The sequence below is a fragment of the Candoia aspera genome, chromosome 1 (assembly GCF_035149785.1).
Source record: "Candoia aspera isolate rCanAsp1 chromosome 1, rCanAsp1.hap2, whole genome shotgun sequence".
Lineage (NCBI taxonomy): Eukaryota > Metazoa > Chordata > Lepidosauria > Squamata > Boidae > Candoia > Candoia aspera.
The window spans coordinates 244,123,647-244,144,444 of NC_086153.1; the positions used below are offsets into that span (position 1 = coordinate 244,123,647).

General features: G+C 37.6%; 1 protein-coding gene across 1 annotated transcript; it reads left to right on the forward strand.

The window, feature by feature from the left end:
- Positions 1 to 3,504: 3,504 nt before the first annotated feature.
- UEVLD (UEV and lactate/malate dehyrogenase domains) lies at positions 3,505 to 20,756 on the forward strand. The gene is made up of 12 exons (XM_063289374.1): positions 3,505 to 3,632; positions 5,999 to 6,083; positions 6,756 to 6,821; positions 7,329 to 7,492; positions 9,144 to 9,279; positions 10,803 to 10,921; positions 12,075 to 12,180; positions 12,927 to 13,097; positions 15,323 to 15,496; positions 16,680 to 16,767; positions 17,034 to 17,157; positions 19,334 to 20,756. The coding sequence occupies exons 1-12, from the start codon at positions 3,591 to 3,593 to the stop codon at positions 19,496 to 19,498; spliced, it is 1,440 nt and encodes a 479-aa protein (XP_063145444.1). The 5' UTR covers positions 3,505 to 3,590; the 3' UTR covers positions 19,499 to 20,756.
- Positions 20,757 to 20,798: the final 42 nt, after the last annotated feature.

Consider the following 20,798-nt stretch of genomic DNA (forward strand, 5'->3'; position numbering starts at 1 on the left):
CTCAATCCTTTCCAACATCTGGTTGATTATTGAGCCCACACACCAGGTAAAAGGACCTGAGCTTTCTGGGATAACATTTTGACAACAGTAGTAAGAACTAATATAAACTAAAGTAGAATGAGAAAGTAGAGAAAGGGAGGAAGGAATAAAAGCTAAAAGTGCAAAAAATAAAAAAGAGGAAAGTAAAGAAGAAAAAAAAGTAGAAAAATATATATAAAAAGATATAAAGGAGTGGCTTCTGATCTTCTCCACAGCAGATTTCACAGAAGCTCTTGTTATGCCAGATGACCAGGTAAGTACAATTATATTTTAACCTCTCTAAGGTTACATCATGACTCTCTTCTTTCTATAGTCTATCTGGTCTAATCATCAAAACCACCAATCGCAAGTTCATTTTTTTCTTTTTTTACACAAAAACACCATAAAGGGTTTTCAGTCACCAATAAATGTAGATATTGTCCTTTCTCCTTTCAGACAAGTCAATTTAGCCATTTCAGCAAGTCCTGTCATCTTCATCAACCATTCCTCTGTTACAGGTATTGCCATAGCTTTCCAACTCTGTGCATACAATAATCTTGCTGCAGTTATCATATACAGAAACAGTGTTCCATGGCTCTTTTCTAACTGTTTATCCATCAGTCCCAGGGGGAAAAACTCTGGTTTCAATTGCCTTGGATCTTCCTGTCAGCCTGTATTTTGCCTGGCCAGCTTAATATCGTAGAAGGGTTTAGTGAATATCTGTATATGTGAATGTGAAATTTTAATAAAACTGATTTGACTTGAATTCCTGTCTGAAGTTTCTGACTGAAGTGAACATTTCAGCCTGGGCAGGTGCTTAAACTCCAAACTGTAACAATATCATTGTTACAATACTGGACATGTAACCAGGGCCTCTCGCAATTTTAAAAATAAACTCTGACCTCTTGATGACAAAAAGAATTTGCCTGCTCCTGTGCTAACCATTTTTACAAATTAACTCAACTGCCCAGGATTACATAATGCAATGATCCCTCAACTAATTACACTGGCTGAGGGACTTCCAGTGGGGACATGGCCGACTGAACAGCTATGTCCGTGAGCTCCACAGACAGAACTGACAGCAACCTTTTTTTTTTCTGGGGCACAGGTAGGTTTTTTTCCCAAAGCCCAGAGTGTTTTCATGGATAAAACACTAAGAATCATCCCATCTGTCCTCTGGAACAACAACTTGCAGCCTGAGAATCACAAACAGCATTTGCACCAATTGGGTAAGAGTTGCCAGGAAGCTGGGACATCATCATTTCTAATCCACACTGAAGCCTTAAGGAACACTAGGTCAAGCCACCCCATTTCTAAATCACCCAATTTATATATTTTTGTAAAGTTATGTACCCTAAGAGAGACTTTCTACAGTAAGGAGAAACTGTCTCTCTTGTGCTTGTTGTTACTTCTGGGATTAATTTTCAAAAATCTTTTTAAGTTTTGGCTTGTTTTCCCATTTGGATATTGAGGACTAAAAATAAATAATTGCCTCCCTGCTATTTTTTTTAATTGAATTTGAAGGACTTAACATTTTGCTACATGTTGAATCTGTGGTTTCAAAACTTCAGTTTTCTGTTCACTTTCTCTGAGAGCTGCTTATTAGCATACTTTCTCCTGTGTCAACAATTTTCGGAGATCTTCTATTAACTCATTAACGCCTACTCTCGCTAGTGCAAGTATCTAGGGGGTGCCATAATCTACTGCCCAAAACATGGAGGATTTCAAGGAGACTTTCTCAGAGTTCTGTTGTGAGCTTTGCTGTTTGTTTAAACAGTTATTTCATGATATCTGTAAAGCTGTTCTGCAAGATATTTGGGACATTGAAGAAAATATCAGCTTTAAAATGTTTCATGGCTGAGGAGGTTGTGGAAGAAGTTGATTCTAATGAAAAAGATGTTTCTACCGACAGCAAAATTGAGGCTCTTGTTATGCCAGATGACCAGGAGTCAGAAGAACAGACTGAATTACAAATCACAAATGCAGTTGTTTTTGTTGTTTTTGATGGAATGTTATGGGAAAGAAGAGGCTGTTCTGTGGGAGGGTTTTTTCTTTCACTGAGAAGTCTCGATTTCCAAGGAGGGCAGTTGGGCTGTTTGATTTCTGTATGAAAAATGCCTTGTATGTAATATGGAGATATATAAATGTTTTAGTATATTTTGAGGTGGGGTTAAAAAAACTAAGATTTTTGGGGGGGGATTGATATTAATGCTTGTATGATTTTATCTTTCTTTAATGATTTGGATTAAGATTTACTGGATTGCTTTTAGATTTGTTTGATTTTTAAGATTTCATAAAATATAATATTTGCTTGGTTTTAGGTTTAATAGGGTTAAGATTGTTATAGTATTATTAATTATAAAAGTAAACAATTTAAATGTTTTTCTAATTTTATTTCTATTATAGTGGACAGAAATATATAGAATACCGGTAGGAAGGAAAAAAATTAAATGTTCTTTTTGCAGGGGGAATTGATTTGGAGCTTCATATATTTTTTTTCTTTTAATATAAGGGGAAGGAGCAATTGTGTTTAGTGATTTTTATAATCTTTCATACTGTTATGAAAGTCAGAAGTCACCTCTTTATGTAATCTTCATAATTCTTGTTTGTATTTCACACTCTTTTGGGTTTTTTTTTTCTTTTTGTAGTTTTTTTGCTTTTTTGTAGTTTTTAATCTTTGTTTCAAACTTAATAAAATTCTTACAAAAAAACTAATTACACTGATTGGGTCCCTACAGTGCTAAGCCAAAAACTAGCAAGTTACATTTTATTACGGTATATTGTGCCAACTCCACCAATCAAACAAGCACTTATTCACAGCTCCTATCTTTTCAAGCGATTTTGTCATCCATCATTTGCAACTTCTCTTGCTAAAACCTACGATTTCCATGCAAAATTGCTTTCAAGAAAACCATGATAAATCTCCCTGAAAATTATCCAGAGATAGGTAATTTCGTGCTCAGCCCCCTTCAACTCAAATTAATTTAGCCAATAACAAAGGACTGTGAGAATTGTAGTCCAAAATGCCTGGAGGATACCAAGCTGCCCATCCCAACGATAATCAGGGTGCCCTACCGAACTGACGTTTAACTTTGCTTGGCTCTGGAGGCTGCCTTCTAAATAGCTTATTTTACGGCTCCGGCCAGACGCCTTTAAGCACGAGTATTAAATTCGCTCTCTGACAGAGGTAGCTGTCCCGGGGGAAAATGCTACGCCAGCTAATGTCCTTTAATTAGGACTGGTACGCGTCTCGTCTAATGAAGAATGCCGCAGGGGAACGATTCCCAGTTTGTCTCGAACAGAGATAGCTCTAACAGCTGGATTCGGTCTGACGTTTTGCACGGCCACCTGAGCCACAGCTTGACTTTTCAGCATTCCCAGAAGGGGAAGATCGGCGCGTGTCTTCCTCGCCTTAGTCAGCACCTTTCGCAAGAAGAGCGAAAAGACGAGAAGCGCTGCCTCTTGCCCCGCCCTCCAATAGTTGGACCCTGGCGCTTGCCGTCTCTTCTCTCTAGCTGAAGATAACCGGAAGCAGTGCCGTTGCACCTCCGAACCTGCAGCGCGGACGAGCAATGGAATTCTCGGAGGGGAAGTTGCGGAAGTGGCTGAGCAAGGCAAGCGGCGAAGCGGGGCGAAGGAGAGGAGAGTTGAGAAGCGCGAGCCGCTTCTGGGACGCCTTCCCTGGCTTGAAGGGAGAGGGAGCGACCAGCTGAATCCATTAGATCAGTGTTTTTCAAACTTGGCAGCTTTAAGATGTGTGGACTTCAACTCCCGGAATTCTGGGAGTTGAAGTCCACATAACTTAAAGTTGCCAAGTTCGAAAAACACTGCATTAGATTACTCTCCCCTTGATTGCTTTCTTCCCGTTTGTCAATGCATAAGGTGCTGGACCTGGTCTTCCTAGTTCAGCCACTGCAGATGATGCATGCTTTCGCTTGGTTTCCTCAACCCTGCGGCATTAGTTTTTCCTTCCCGCTTTAAACTTTGGCTATTTCTTCCTGAGTAATTTATAGCATCTAATCCCGTCCCCTAGCTCTTGTTCTGGGGTAGAAAGCCCGGATTCATCATCAATACGGTGGGACAGTGATGTTTGATGTAGGGTCTCTTTTCTGTTGAGCTGGTCTCCTGATGACTTCACGGACCCAGTAATGAGGAAATTAAAATAATTCGCTAATGAGGAAATAGCTTGTGACTGGGCTTATCTGCTATACTTTATTGAATACTATAAATCACGATTGTTTACACAACTCACTGCCTATGCTGCTTTTCCTTTTTCCCATACCTTGGCATAAACGTATCATAGAAACAACCTTTTTCTGCTCTGTCCTGGTGGGATTACCTCTCTCTTATCCCCAGCCTTCAGCTGAGGTATTTTAAAGTCCTCCCTGGCTGCTTCATTTTTAAAGTAGAGTTTTCCCTTTTCTTCTAGCACAATTTTTTTTGTTGTGAATATGGTCTGCCATACTTCACCAGTGATGTGGTTGCTGACACAGAGGCTGGGATCCATTTTGATTGGGTTTCAGAGAGATGAAATCCACATAATGTCTGACTGGAACTTTCCAAAGTATTTGCCTTGAGGGTGCTCTAATTTTATCCTGCATAAAGGTGATGTAAGCCAGAAAAGAGAGCCAGCTATATGTTACTAGTTCTGTCACTATTGGCAGCATTACAGATTTCTGCTGACAGCGAGATCTCACATGGCCATACATTTTACTGTTTTTATTACTTGGGGAATGGTTACTATTTTGACACTTCGGTGTGCCAGAGCTAGGATGATGATTGTTGTTGTTATGCTGTTCTAGTATGCTGTTCTCCATAGTTATCCATGAGCTAAGTGTTGCTGGCCATAAGAACAGAATTCCTTCCAAGAGAGGTCAGGGACATTGCTTGTGCATTATTGTCACCTCCCACTGCATCCTGTGCCCTTTCTCCACGCCAGTGTCCTCTCTGTTTTGGACACCTGTGCAGCAGTCGTTCAGGAGAGCAGGCCTCTGTTCACAAATCGCATGACTGACAGGTATTGTGCTGAGCAAGAGCATGCCACTGCACATCTGCGAGCTCTTAGACAACTGACCAGATGACTAAACTCACTGTTTTAGGCACCAGCCCCAATTTTCCTGACTCTCCCCATCCCATGCGAGGGAGAATAAATGATGGTTGATTCTCTGCTTGTGAGTAGGAGGGGAAACAAACCTGGGGGCACCCACCAATCCCTTTCCTTAACTTGGCCTGCAGTATTTAAAGACAACACTCTTCACCAGCTTTGTTACTGTTATGGAAGAGGGATAGGGAACGGGGGCACAATTTACACTGGCATACTGTTCTGCCAGCTCAAAGATTGGTGGATTGGGTAGCTCTCTAACACAACCTTTGATGTGCTCAAAGCCCAAATCATAAACACTCCGTTATGACTTAGGATGGCGTTTCTTATATGATATAAATCTTGTTCTGAACATGTATAATTGGACTGCTGCTCATGAAGTCTACAGTCTGAGCGTGATTTGGTCCACTCATAATGTTGCAGCATACATGCCACAGGATTGTGTACTGAATGTTGTCATAAGAGACTCTCATGCAAAATAAGTCCCTTCAGGAACTAGCTATTAACTTTTTATTTATTTATTTATTTATTTTCTATCCCGCCTTTATTATTTTTATAAAGAACTCAAGGTGGTGAACATACCTATGTATTGTGACCTCCCCCACATCCCACTTGGGTTCTCCTAATCCACTTAAGTCTGCGTGTCCTCCTAAATTCTGTTAGAACATTTTAACCATGCAGACATCCTGATTTTATTATCAAGTCACCCTTTTATGCCCCCCTTCCCACATTCTGTGGAACATTTTGCTCAATGAAGAAATTTCAGATGCATATCTTTATGGACTCTGCAATCTGAGTTGCTGTTTTAAGACATTTTCTTTCACATAGCCCTGTAGTTCATGTTTGACATTATTGAAATTGCCTTTCTTCTGTCTCCAGTATAAATTCCGAGATCTGACCATAGAAGAACTGAAGCATATAAATGAGTTGTATCCTGACATCAGGTTCACCATGAGCACCTACAGTAAGAATTTCTATTTTGGGGGGTAGATACATTATCTGCAATTTTTTTTAATTGGGGGGCCTTATAAATCAGGTAAATAAATAAAAAGTGAAATAAATGCTGAATATTAATGAATATGTATACAGTATATATTCAGCCCCCTGAAGTACATTCCGCATTAATAGTATAACATGCGTATTAATGGTATTATAGAATTAAATATTAATAGAATTAAACCCATTGTTCTATTTGAATTTTTGGGGCAGTATGCATAGGATTGCAATCTTATTGTATAATGTTCTTAAATTTTCAGCAGTTAATTAATCACGTTTACTATTATATCTTTTTAAGATTTGGGATGGTACAGCAAAATGTATATTTATGTGCTGCTATTTTTTATTAGCATTCTTATTGTTTGGAATAGTATTATCTATAGCATTACACTGCTTTAGAAAGTGTTTGTGTTTTGCTGAATTTACTTTTTATGTTCTATACTGATGCTTTGAAATTTTGTGTAATTTCTGTTATATATACATATACTTTTATGTATATATACATTTAATTTTTTTTAAATAAAATGAATGACTGTTCCAGCTGATTTGAAATGTTAGCCACAATATATACCAGTCCTAAATTAAGAGAATTTTAAAGGAAAAAATGAAAGCCATAGTTATATAATGTTTTGAATTTCAGCTTTTAAGGATGGATCCCAGAAAGACCTTCTGAACTTTAGTAGTACTGTTCCAGTAAAATATCAGGGTGAGTTCAAGGAATGTTTCCTTTGTATTTCTTGATATCTGATCAGTTCATTCCAAATAATATATTAGGAAATACTCAACAAATATAACAGTAACACATACACTGCAATGTCTCTTCAGAAGAGTAGAGTTTTAACTGTACAAGTACAATTATTTTTTTCCAGTATACTTATTCTTTGGCAGTGGGAAGTTGCCTTAAATTCAGGATTGTCATTTCTGTATTTCATTTGTAAACTGACCTGGAAATATTTATAATTGAAGAGCTGCATATAAATTATTTAAGTTGCATGTAATTCTGACAGAGTTAAAATGCAGAATAACAACATCATTACAAAGCAATAATAAAAAAGGCATTCCACCTTTGAAGCAACAGCAGTAGCTACCACTGGTGTTGCTGAAGATATGAACAGTCTTAGCAACTAATTTGCACTTAATTCTTTGGGGCTTTTGCAAAAAATAAATTTAAATTCATCTTTGCTAAATATATTTATATTTTGTATTTTGACAGGTAACACTTATAATATTCCAATTTGCATATGGATTTTAGATTCTTATCCTTTTACTCCACCAATTTGTTTTCTGAAGCCTACTGCTAACATGGGAATTTCTGTAGGAAAACATGTAGATGTCCATGGAAGGATTTACTTGCCCTATCTACAAGCCTGGAGCCATGTAAGAATTACATAAATGCATTACATAAAATTATATTTATTATCTTACTAAAATCTATTATAAACGTGATAAACCTTAGTTTTGTGCCTCTTAGTAGCAGCTATCAGTTTTCCATGTATAATTACACACATAACACATGCAATATGAGAGAAAATACAATTTATCTGAATAGCAAAATGGTTGTCCTTATGCATGTGGAATGGGTGGTAGTATTAGGTTTTCAGGTTCCTTATCAACAAAGTCAAGTCAACCATTGTTACTCAGGAGTGGCTGCAGAGTTCATCCCCAAACGAAGTGGCTTTTTTCCATCCATCCATCTATCCATCCATCCATCCATCCTTTATTTATTTATTTGATGTTTACTGTACCACAATCTAACCAATTGTCAGTAGGTTACAAATACAATAAAATAAAAATACAGAAATACAGAGGAGGACTAAAACCCATAAAACACACAATACCAAAGTGGTGTCACAACTCAAATGCCCTCTGAAAAATCTTGGTGTCCAGCATCTTCCAGAAGATGATAAAGGCAGGAACAGATCTAACCTCAAGTACAAGGCCCTTCCAAAGGGCCAGTGCCACCACCAACAAATGACACTTCTGAATGCTGGTTTCCTGACCTCCCAAAAATGGGGAACCATCAGCTGCTTCTCCCAGCACAATTGTAATGGTCGAGCTGACTTCCATAAGGAAATGCAGACTTGTAGGTGGTCTGGCAGCAACCCATAAAAGGTTTTATAAGTTAAAGCCAACACTTTAATTACATCCAGAAACTACTGGGCAATCAATGTAGGGCTCCCAGTACAGGTATGACAGGTTCCCAGCAATACCTGCCAGTGAGCATCCAAACCCCAACTGAATCCAGGCCACTGCATTCTTTTGGATGGTTTTTAAAGGCAGCCCCATGTAGAGTGCATTGCAGTAGTCTAGATAGGTGGTAATGAGGCCATGAGCCACTGTTACAAGGTCCTCTTGTGCCAGGGAAGGTCACAACTGATGAACCAGCCAAAGCTAGGCAGGAGCCCCCTGGCTGTAGCCAACACCCGATGCTCAACAGGAGCTGCATGTCCAGGAGGACCTGTAAGTTATGGATCTACTTCTTCAGGAAAGGTGCCTCCCCATTCAGTGTAATCACTGGAGCCGAAAGAGAACCCCAATGTACAAAATGTGCTAGGCTTCAGTTTCAATCTGTGTCCTCCCATCTAAACCCTCACAGCCTTTAGGCAGCAAGACAGGACTTCAGCAGCATCCCAGCTCTGAATTAATAACCATCACTCATAAGTAAAAAAACAATTAAGGATTCACTCAGAAACAGTGTTAGGATATGCTCTTGTCCTTTTGTAAATCTAGCTATGTAAATCAGGGCACTTCCATCTATATAACTCTGCTTCTATGCTGTTTCTTTATTATTCTAGTCTGTAGGAGAAAATTGGAAAATGGGTCATGAAACTATGAAGAAAAATATTATTTTGATATGTATTCTAATATTTTTGTGTCAGTGCTTAATATCTATGCCTGTGATGCCTCATATTTCCAGGCAGTTTAGATATCTTAAGGGCTACCTCTTAAAAATTTTACTAGAAAATATTTGTAAGTAGTATATCTGTTATATAGATATAAATTCTCATTTCTCCTGTATTTGTTACAGCCACAGTCAATAATTATAGGGTTGTTAAAGGAAATGAGCACAAAATTTGAAGAGGAACTTCCCTTGTATGCATTATCATCTTCTGATAAAGCCAGACAGATGGACCTGCTTTCTTATATCACAAAAATTGTTGAAGGTACTCATCTTTTCTGGAAACTTCTTATCTGACATTCATGTGTATAATTCATAACATGTTGATAATGCTGTTTTGGATTTTCCTGGAAGAGTCAAAATCAGTAAACTGCTACATTATAGCAGAAAAGCATAGGATCTAGAACAAGTTTGGCGCAGTGGAAAGCCCTTCCCTTATCAGATATCGGTCCTTTTAGTCTGAATTGGAAACAGTTCATCAAGGAACAAGAATCCAAGGGCTCTGAGTAATTGTATTTATTAGTATGAAATTTAAGATTACACAACATGAATTCCAGCAAATACTTTCAGGTGAGATGCCTATATATAGGCAATCTATGATGTCAAAACTCTTGTCCATTTCTTCCTGCTTTTTTGATGGGAGAGGGGCAATCTGCCCCCTTTTTGAAAGTGGGGCAGTCTGCATCTTTTCATTGTTTTGGTAATTCCCTGTTCCTTTACCTGTGTGAAAAATAACTCAAAGTCATTTGGTCCAGCTTCCCCTCCTCATTATCAAGCTACTACTGAACTAGCACTGATGAATGCACTGTCCAGTGTCAGGCAGGAAAAGGATATTTTGAGAGTTTGTGGATGGGATATGGAATGGTTGCTGTTATCTATCAGGTATTTTAAAGGTCCATCATGTATAAATAGGGTGATGGACAGAGCGGCAAAAGCTTGTTGGTTACTACATCAAGATTTATCATTGGCTGCCCAACTTTTTTATTACTAGAGCTACTAATTCATTTTGATGGGTTCCCTGTGTAACTAAGGGTTGAAAGGCAGGCAGAGATTTGGCAAATATAGAATGTTTTATGCATAAAGGTGTAGAGTTGATTAACCTCCATTCCTGTTCAGTTTCTCTGCCTGTAATAAAACTGTATAGTGTAATACTTCAGGAAGTTCATCTGAAAAAAAAATGCTAATTGTAAAAACAGACAGAAATCCCAGGGTTGTGCACTACATTAGAAAGTAGGAAAAAATGGTAGAAATCAGATACGGGTGCTGGAGTAGAAAGTTCATCAATGCCATATAGTTTCTGAAAAATTACCGAACTGTTAGTATTTCCTTTATTAAATCTATGGTCCCTAGGACCAAGCTATAAGTGCATTTCTGAGTTTGGCATTGCTTATATCTATCAGCTTTTTGTGTAACAAACAGTTGGAATGGAATAGGCTTTGCCGGATTGGATCATAGAGAGAAGGAGGTCTTTGCCCTTCCCATAGCTCAGATTGAATCAGATCCCACTTGGGAACAAATCTCCCATTAGCTGCGACAACAATATTTCTCTTTTCGCCTAAAAAGAAAAACAAATCAGGGTGCAATCCTTTGCACATTTATCTGGGAGTAAGACAAACAGAACACAGCAAACTTACTTTCAAGTAAACATGCATGCATAGGACTGGATTGGATAACATTTCTTATTTGTTAGAGTACCATAATTACAGTTAACCAGACCAAGGCATTTTTAAAAATTATTTTCAGTGAGCATCAGCATTTATAGCTATGCAAATTACACATGATTTTTAGGTGAAAACAATGGACAATCAAAGGGAGAAGAAAAGAAAAATGATGGAGGATTACACAAAGTTACAGTAGTTGGGGCTGGAGATCTGGGCCTTGCTTGTATCCTGGCTATTTCAGCAAAGGTATGCATTTCATACAGAGTTACTGTTATGCTTGCTTCTGTAATAAGTTTGTATTGTAATAAAATAATGGGGGGGCAATTTAGGACTGCATTCACAGAATATATTCTCCATAAGAGTGTTCTAAATTATGATTAGAAGTAATTAATTTATTAGAGATTAACAGTGCATTCCTATGCATGTTTATTCAGAAAGCAATTTTTTCCATAGGAAGATTTTTTTGTAGGAAGACTTTTTGCTGTCGCCTCTAATACAATTATGTTTCCTAACAGTAAAAAAGTAAGCAGAATTCTAAATACTAGAATCCATGATCCAGGCAAATAAGTGTATGCTGAATTGTGCCTGGTCTGTTTTAATCTCATGCAAACAAATGGTTTCTACAAAGGGAAAAAAATGGATGATTTAATGATACTATCAGTAATTTATATACAAATAAATGACATTTAAAAGAATAAAACTTGTTCTTGATCCAGTTTTTAAATGAATAGTTTTGTTACCAATGCTTAAAAGGTGCTTTTACTGTAGATTTTTTCATCTAATCTCAGAATAAATCCTACTGAACTCAGTGGAATTTTTGATGAGATATGTGTCATGTTCCCGTTCCGATGTTTATGGTTCCTCGTAACGTTTCACATGTCATATCTGCAGTTGCGTGCCTGCCTGGCCACGCTGGTAAATTTCCTTTGTGCTGACTTGTGATCTTCTGGAATGTATGTTTGGGTTATCTCTGCTGTTCAAGGTTACTTTCTCAGGCCGATTCTAACGGTTGCTAGCATCTGGGGGGGTGGTTGCTATGCTAGCCTGAGGGGAGGGTTCGCAACGGGAGCAAGGCTTTTTAAGTTTGTAATTGGCGCGCTTTTGCTCATTCTCAGCTTTCTTCGTACTTTGCATACTATTCATTCAATAAATTAGTTTTCTCTAGTAATTACTGATGAGACTCCTTTTATTGGAATAGGCAATCATTACAATATGATTAGGCTTTCACTATTACTTTCTTCTTAGTTTAATACTTAGAATTTGATATTTTAAAAAGTAGCTGCTTAACTTTTTGTAGTCCTGTAATTATTGTTGGACTGAATCCCACAAAATTATTTTCAGTATACAATCCATATTCACTTTGGTGAAAAACATTTTTCCTTCTTTTGAATCAATTTAGGATGTTGCTGACAAGGTGGTTGTCTTGGACTGCTCAGAAGCTACAGTGAAAGGAGGAACAATGGACCTGGAAATCTTTGCCTTGCCAAAGGTGGAAATTAGTCGAGGTAGCGTTATATAGTGTCTTCTAGCAATATTGCAAGCCGAAGTATCCACTTGGGCTACTCTACAGGGTGCAAAATTCCTATTTGGAAGCCTCTCTCACTTCGGTGTTTCAATTTTGGGCATAGATTGTACTGTACGGATGATCCTACATATACATAAATGGTTAATGTACTTGTCTCAAAGCTAAGCAAATACAGACAGAACATACTCAGTTACTTACATATGTACAATATTAATGCGTGTTACATTCTTCCTGAGAATTTCTACATGTATTCCAAAACATGGGCAGAACATACCAGGTGTTATTTGCTTATGTCATTACCCATGAGATTTTATTTTAAGTCATTTAATACACATAGATTGTGTTCAGTGTATTTAGCAATATAGACTTTATTGGAGCAGAATTCCCATCCTCACTGGTGGCCACTACCTGATCCAAACTCTGTTCCAGTGGGTCAAGGGAAAGAACGGAGGGTAAACAGAAATCTCTGGCAAAGATAGTAGATAATGGACTCAGTTCTTTAGTTGTTGTTTTTTTGCCATTAGTTTAATTTCAGTACTACTAGTAATAATTCCTCTGTTAACTGTATATATAGGTAAGTTGTTGGAAGTGATATGTTTGCCTATCTATTTCAATCAAGAAAAGGGTCCATGTATTATCATAGATTTACTTTTTGAAAAAAAAAGTTGTTAAAAACTAGAGTTATATTTGGCAATGACTTGCAATTCCTTCTTTATATTTCTTTAGATTTTTCTGCCTCAGCGGATTCAGAATTGGTGGTGCTTACAGTTAATTCTTTGGGCAATGCTCAGTCCTATCTGGATGTTGTACAGAGCAATGTGGAATTGTTCAGAGGCATTATTCCATCAATAGCTCATTACAGTCAACACAGTGTGCTGCTTATTGCCTCTCAACCAGGTACTGTATGGCAATGGTTAATATAATTTTATGAGTTTTTGATCCCAAGGTATGATTTGCAATTGATATTCTCTTAATTTTTTTTTTACTTCTTCTTAATGAGGATTATAAAGTATGTTATTTTGTCATAATCCTCAGCCACAAAATAGCAGCATTGAGTATTAGGTCAATTTTTTAAAAAATCTGCTTGTTGTCTTATTTTGTTCTACATAGCAAGCTGGTCATTTGGAATTTCCCTTTAGGCAAATTAAAAACCTCAGTACATTTCTTCCTGATTTCAAAGGTTGTATAAAGGTTATATGATTTGCTGCATGATTAAACTCCATTGTTTATCCCCAAACAATGAGGATGTATCAGGATTACAATTCTTTAAGAGAGCAAAAACATACAAAAACAAGCAGAGGAAAGAACAGAAACATGGTGTATTATTTACAAAAATCAGACTAATTTTTTAAAACCTTAACAACATGGCCATAATATCTGTCATTCTTTCTGTTATGTTCATATACAAAAGTGAACACACATTGACAGTCCAAGACTGTCCATCTTTAGTGCTATTTTCCTGACATTGAAGAGTAATATTTTTGCTCCATGCTCAATAAATCCGTAAATCCGTATCACTTATAGTGATACTCAACTTTTTATTCCAGTAGTTCTTGCAGATAACTAATATTTATTTATTTACTTTATCCCTCCTTTATTATTTTTATAAATAACTCAAGGCAGCGAACAACCTAATACTCCTTCCTCTTTTCCCCACAACCACCACCCTGTGAGGTGAGTTGGGCTGAGAGAGAGGGACTGGCCCAAGGTCACTCAGCCCGCTTTCATGCCTGAGGCGGGACTAGAACTCTCAGTCTCCTGGTTTCTAGCCTGTTGCCTTACCTGCAAGACCAAACTGGCTCTTAACAATACTCTTTAAACCCTAACCCTAACACATTCTATTATTCAAAAATCAATCCTATCAATTTATTGAAATCAATGGGTGGCACCCATTCTATCTCTGATTTGAAGGAAGGCATCAGCAGAACAGGGCAGGACAAGTTTTTGAAGCTGAAGGAAACTTTGGCATCCGTAAGAATTTACATAAATTATGTAAATTCTGGAAGGAATAATTTAAAAACCCAATCCTATAGGATCAAAGCTGTATTACCTTGCTATTTTGGCACCTAACAACTGCCCAATTTCCATGAGCTCTGCCCAGGGCATCCATGGAGGGAGCATCAAAAAAGTCAAAATGGCAGTTGCGACCACGCAGTTGAAGCCTTGCCCCTTTGTATATGTGTACAGTGTTGGTGCACGTACAAAAGGGGCAGGGCTTCAACTGCACAGTTGCGACCAAACAAACTGACTTTTTGACCCTCTGCAGACGCTGCTGGCTCTCCTAAGTATATATTGTAGTGCTTGCTTCAGTGTGTGTGTGCAATCAGTGTTGATTCCTGGTGACTACCTGCATATGTTCTTTTGGAAGTGGTTTGCCATTGCCTTTTTCTGCTTGCTTCTGTAGAGAAACCTAATTAAAAATGACTTCCCCAAAAATGAAAAAAGCAATGGACAAATGTCTAATTGTTGTTTACCAGATTATATGAGATGCATGTAGTAATTGACATATGAACTGCATTAGTCTTCAGAGGTCTCCAAAGAGACCTCTGAGGACTGCTGTGGATGCCCATATTCTCCCTCCAGTTCTCAGAGTTACATCTGTGCTTTAAATGAGGATATGAGAAACATCAGTAATCTGTGTTATCCAAAGTCTGATAAATAATACTAAACTAAGTCCTTTCATATCTTGTCTCCAACACGATCTAATCCTTAAGGTGATTAAAACTTCTCATTATGCAAGAAATCCTGCTCATTTATTATTTCTCTGCTGCTGTTCACAGAGAAACAGTAAAACCTCTGGTTCATCAGCAATCTTATAAATGAATAGATGTATGTACCCAGTGTATTGTAGAGCATTCCACTGTTCTGCCTAATCCCAAACAGTTGCCCAAACAGCAGTATAGTTTTTCTTCAGTTTAAAAAGAGAGTCTAAATACAAAAGTTATTAAAGATCAGTCACATTTACAAGACGCTTTATACTGTTGAAACAAATGCCTGGTACCTAGTTTCTTGCACCTACTGATGAACGTTTTCTTGGTCTTTACTTAATTTTAAACCATTATTTTATATTGAATTAAGAATGTAATTTTCCATTTCCTTGATATGTTTTATTACAAGTACAGTAGAAATAATGACCTACGTGTCATGGAAGATGAGTGGATTTCCTAAAAGCAGAGTTATCGGAATTGGTTGTAATTTGGATTCAGCAAGATTCCAGTATGTTATTACGAATCTGTTGAAAGCCCAAACCAGAGGTAAAGACAATTGGATTATTGGTGAACAAGGAGGAAACAAAGGTAAAATTGTGAATTACTGTATGGTTTAGGAATCTACATTTTAAATTTTTTCTGAACTTTGAATTAGAACATAAATGGGCACTTATATATTTGTATGAGAAAACACTGAAATTTATGCTGAAGGTACAGTTTTAAAAATGGAAAATGTGAGGTTCTAACCATAGGTAGTCCTTATTTAGCGACCACAATTGGGACTGGCAACTTGGTCATTAAACATAGCGGTTACTAAGTGGGAAATCACTTGACCACGACTGTGCTTTCCTTTTCCTCAACCATGGGTCAGGCACAGGATAACATATACTGACTGTAATGGCAATCACATGACTGAGGGATGCTGCAAAGGTCATAAATGCATGCCTTGGTCGCAAAGTTATTTTTTCATCACCATTGTAACTTCAAATGGTCGCTGCACAAGGCAGTCAGTAAACAAGGTGTACCTGTAAAACATTTGCTGCTGCTGCTGCTTTTTTTTTAATCTGTTCAATCATGCCCAATTCTCAGAGACTGCGTGGACAAGTCCTTGCAGTTTTCTTGGCAAACTTCTGCCAATAGCTAATAGCAGAAATTAGAAGGAATATTGTACCTCTATCAGCATAACATGCAAATGTGAGTAGATTAATTGGTACCGCTTCGGCGGGAAGGTAACGGCGTTCCGTGAGTCATGCTGGCCACATGACCCGGAAGTGTCCTATGGACAACGCCGGCTCCAAGGCTTTGAAACGGAGATGAGCACCGCCCCCTAGAGTCGGACACGACTGGACTTTACGTCAAGGGAAACCTTTACCTTTACCTATCAGCATAACATACATACATAGTAGTACTAATTTGTCTTGCTTGCAGTGTGTTTAGATTGTTGTGCTTTGTCATCAATATGATCTCATGCACAATATTTTTGCAAGTGCTGGTAATTGGGATAGCTTCAGAGGATGTGTTCTGTATTCTCTTTAGTGCTATGTTTTATTAGCAAAAAAAAAAGGTTATGTGAAATGCAGTCAGAAGCAGAAATAACTAAATTTTATTGCAAGAAGCAGGCCACAATTTTAAAAAGCAAACATTTATGATTAGAGGCTTACAAATGTTAACATAAATCTCTTTTTAAAAGCACATACCCTGAAAACAAAGTCACCTTATGCTCGCTACCCCAACGTTAGAGAAGAAAATTAACTGCAGTTCTCTTACACAGTGGCAGCATGGAGTTCTTTTAATTCAGCAATTAATCATCCTGGTGATAAGTTAACAAATCCTAATGATCAACAGATGGTGACTAACAGGTAAAACATTTGTACCTCTATCTTGTATATATCTATTTAGAAGTAAATCTCACTTATTTTAATGGGACTTCTATATAAGTGGGTATAGGATTTTAGCTTAAATGTAAATGTTCACCTGTATCTGAGTAGCACAGTCTACTTTATTTAACCATAAAACATTTGAACTTGAGCATAACAACTCTGGTGAAAATATATGGCTGCTAAAAAGAATATATTGCTTGCTAGAAAAGTCTGTTTTAAATCCTAGATATGTTTCTTTTATTTAGAGCCATGGAAATTCTGAAAGGAAAAGGCCAAAGGTCTTGGTCTGTTGGTCTGTCAATAGCTGATCTGACTGACACTATATTGAATGATAAAAGGAAAATACATTCTGTATCAGCCATAGTGAAGGTAAGCAGGAAACTGATTTGATTTTACTTTTGAAGCAGACTGAACATTAGTCTATAGATGACAGTTGAAAAACATGAGAAAAATGGAAAACAGATTATGAATCTACAGGCCCCCCTAACTTTGGTTTGAGGATACCTGGCTAACCACTTCTGGAAGAATTTCTGGGTGATGCAGCCTTCTTCTCATCCCCATCCAATAGCAGAGGCCAGCTGACTTTGGGCTTTTCTGATCCAGTGTGGAGATACTGTTTTCTACCTTCTCCTGATCAAAGTGTTACTATTTTCATGATTTGTGCTGCTGCAGTGGCCACCATGGCAGCACCAGGAATTGGTCCAGCTCCTTTTCACTCCTGGGGGCAAAGCTCCTCCTTTCTGGTTGCTGTCAGCTTCACTCTATGGCCATTTTTTTTTTAACTCTCTGGATTGACAAAACACCAGAGGAACACCAGCATTGCTAAAGAAAGCAGGAGATCAGGACTTCACTAAGTGCCTTCTCTAGCTAACTTGGTGCTGCTGTTGCTAGAGCAGGCAGACCAGATCTTTTCTAATTGCTTAGAGATGTTGGTCTACCATTTTCTTGAGCAGTATCTCTAGAGCAGCCTTTCTCAACCTTTTGACCCTGGAGGAGCCCTTGAAATATTTTTCAGGCCTTGGGGAACCCCTGCACATTCAGGCTCAAATATAGGCCAGAAGTTCCAAAATTACTCTATTTGTTTCATGTGCAGACCTGTATATATGCATTCACAGTGTTCTTAAACTAAATATAAAGAATGAAACATACCTCTTTAATGTGAAGTTGCCTGAGTTTGAAATAATTCTTTAAATAAATTATGATCTCCCAGGGAATGCCTAGTGACTTCTCGTGGAACCCTGGTTGAGAAATCCTGCTCTAGAGGAACCAGTAGACCAACATCTCCCTAGGTTCCTAGTCTGTTTATTCTAACAATAGCAACAGGAAGATGGCTAGAGAGTTTGGTAGATTGGGACTTCTCTAAAGTAAAGCTCGCTGTTCAATGTTCTAATAGATGGTTAAACCCACCACGCTAGCCATCTAACAAAACTCATTCCTCCTCCAGCCCCAGCCCAGCCCAGCCTAGAAAAGGCAACTGGTGGATGTTTCTCCTGCCAGCAGATAAAAGCCTGTTCATAACATCATAACTTGCCCTGCAGCAAACTGTTTGGATTGTCCCACACATTGACCTCATTACTGAGGTGGGGTATAAATTGGCAATGTAAGACATTGCAAATTTAGGCTGGCATAGTTTGTGCTGCCTTGAGGGCTGCAGCAAACCATGTTAAATCATTTAATATATTATCATAAAATGAGCACAGGACAGTAATGATGTCTAGAAAAGTGTAGGATACACTAGTTTAAAATAAACTACTTTATAAAGAGTATACACTATTACATTTCTACATTTTTGTCACTCATCCTCTGAAATACATTTGTTTTTTTAAAATATGTCAGCTGTTTCTTAAATGCTTAATAATACAATGAGAAGAAATTATATTTCTCAGCAATAAATGTCAAACACTAAAATGATCAGTCTTTTTGCTGGCTTACCTTCAGTCATACCTGTCCTGATTACCAGGAAACACACGGAGACAATGACTTGGTCTCTAATATTTATTAGTAGTACTTAACAAGAATCCTAACAAACTGAGGAAGCGTGGGAAAACCCAGCCATATAACCCCCAAAGGTTAAGGCGGTCCCGATCTGTGTCTCTTTGAATGGCTGAACAGTTCCTCAGTGCTACGCATGCGCTTGACAGTCTGGGTGGGAGCCCCCTGCTCGCCATCCTTACTCATGACATCACCTTTTGATAACTAATATGGTTTAAAATACCAATCTGACTTAAAGCAGACAACATTCACTCTTGGTTTCTGTGGTCTGTATGCTATAAAGCACTTGGAATACTGTAATTCCAGAAGGCCACTAGATAAGAGCAAAGAATTACAGTTTCTGCACCTCTGCTGTCATCTAGTGGCAATCTGGGATTTTGCAGCTCAGACAAAAATACATCTAAACTCTGCAATTGCTTGCATGCTTATTTAATGTTACAAGTATTAGTGGCTGGCAAATGTAGAATTCAAGCCTGAAGTGCCTTAAATGTTATATTCCTCTGGCAAAATCCAGGTACATATAAATTACTATGCTCATGTTTTTCTTTTCTAGGGGTGTTATAATATAAACTGTGAAGTATTTTTAAGTATGCCTTGTGTGCTTGGAATCAATGGCGTAATTGAAATAATCAAGCCTGTAGATGAGGATCATGTAGTTGAAAAACTACAAACCAGTGCTGCATCCATTAATGACCTTCAACAGCAACTGAAACTCTGACTACCATGGAACCATAGATTTTTGTCCTTAAAATATTTGAGAGTTGCAGAAAAGGTATTAATGACTAACTGGGTCCAACAACAAATTCTCACGTGCAGAAACATTTCTGAATATTACTATATGGTAATTAAAGTTAGACAAAGACATTTGGCTTAAGGAAGCTATTACTGTTTGGCCATGGTCTTGCATGTAAGATGTTTCCTACACTAATCATGAACTACTTTTTTGGCTTTTCCTCATCATGCTGTGCCCTTCACTACTACCACTCAACTTTCTTCTCAAAAGTGAGTTTTTATTTTAATCAAAGGTGTTAGGTTTTTGCAGTCAGAGGTGATAGATCATTATCTCCAATATACTATTGACTGTATACGGATCATATACAATTCTTAGAAAGAACCAGCAGCAGTTTTGTATAAAATCAGTGTTCACGATTCAACTGATATTTAACTGCTTTTTTAAAAAAATGTTTACACTACCAAGTCAATCATCTGACGCTGAAGTTTGGCCGTATTGCACAAGTATTACTTTAGGCTCAATATAAAAATTGAGCGTTCTGTATAGATTCTAAAGATTTAGGAAGAAGTCTTGGACAAACAGCATTAAAAAATGTTAGCATATTACATTGCTGCTATCAAGGTAAGTTGTATGTAATTATGCTGGTATTCTCTAAATGGACATCGACCACCAAGACCCAGAGGATTCTCTCTGTTTTAGGCATATGAAGTGTTTTGCTTTGTCCTCCTGTCCATCCCATCCTAAAGTTCAGGAGGACCTACCAAAGTAATCTTTTTCTTGAAGCTGGATCCATGCTCCTGGAAAAGGACAGGAGCAACATATAAATGCACTATTCATTATTATGCAGTAGTAAGTTTTAATATGTTTGGCTGATTAGTTCTAATACTGCACTAAGCTTTTAGCAGTACAAAAAAGTAAGGGAGCAGATCTCCCACCACTCTCCCTGTGATCTGAATTCTGTGTGGCAATTCACACACATATTGTAAGAAAAAAAAAACTGATAAAAATTTTGTAAACTCATCAGCCAAGGAGCAGGGAAAAAAACTGTGCAAGAAACTGAAAGGAACAAGAAGGATAACATCAAGAACATCAAGGATTTGCTACACTATATTTGATAAAATGTCTATTGTGTAATTATGTATGCCTATAATGATTTTTGCTATTTTTCTTTAGACTATGTTTCTAAGAATTACAGTATGGAAAAAATTGTTAATGAGATATTAATAAAGCTAATTGTATCTGATGTACATCTTTTGTTTTACATTATGTGATCTTCAGAGCTGAA

What these genes read in the sequence shown, in the direction of transcription:
- UEVLD (XM_063289374.1), top strand. Translation starts at nt 3,591, where the DNA reads ATGGAATTCTCGGAGGGGAAGTTGCGGAAGTGGCTGAGCAAG. An exon ending in GTTCACCATGAGCACCTACA is followed by an intron (nt 6,084 to 6,755) that starts GTAAGAATTTCT and finishes TTTGAATTTCAG; the next exon opens with CTTTTAAGGATGGATCCCAG. An exon ending in GCTTATTGCCTCTCAACCAG is followed by an intron (nt 13,098 to 15,322) that starts GTACTGTATGGC and finishes TTACAAGTACAG; the next exon opens with TAGAAATAATGACCTACGTG.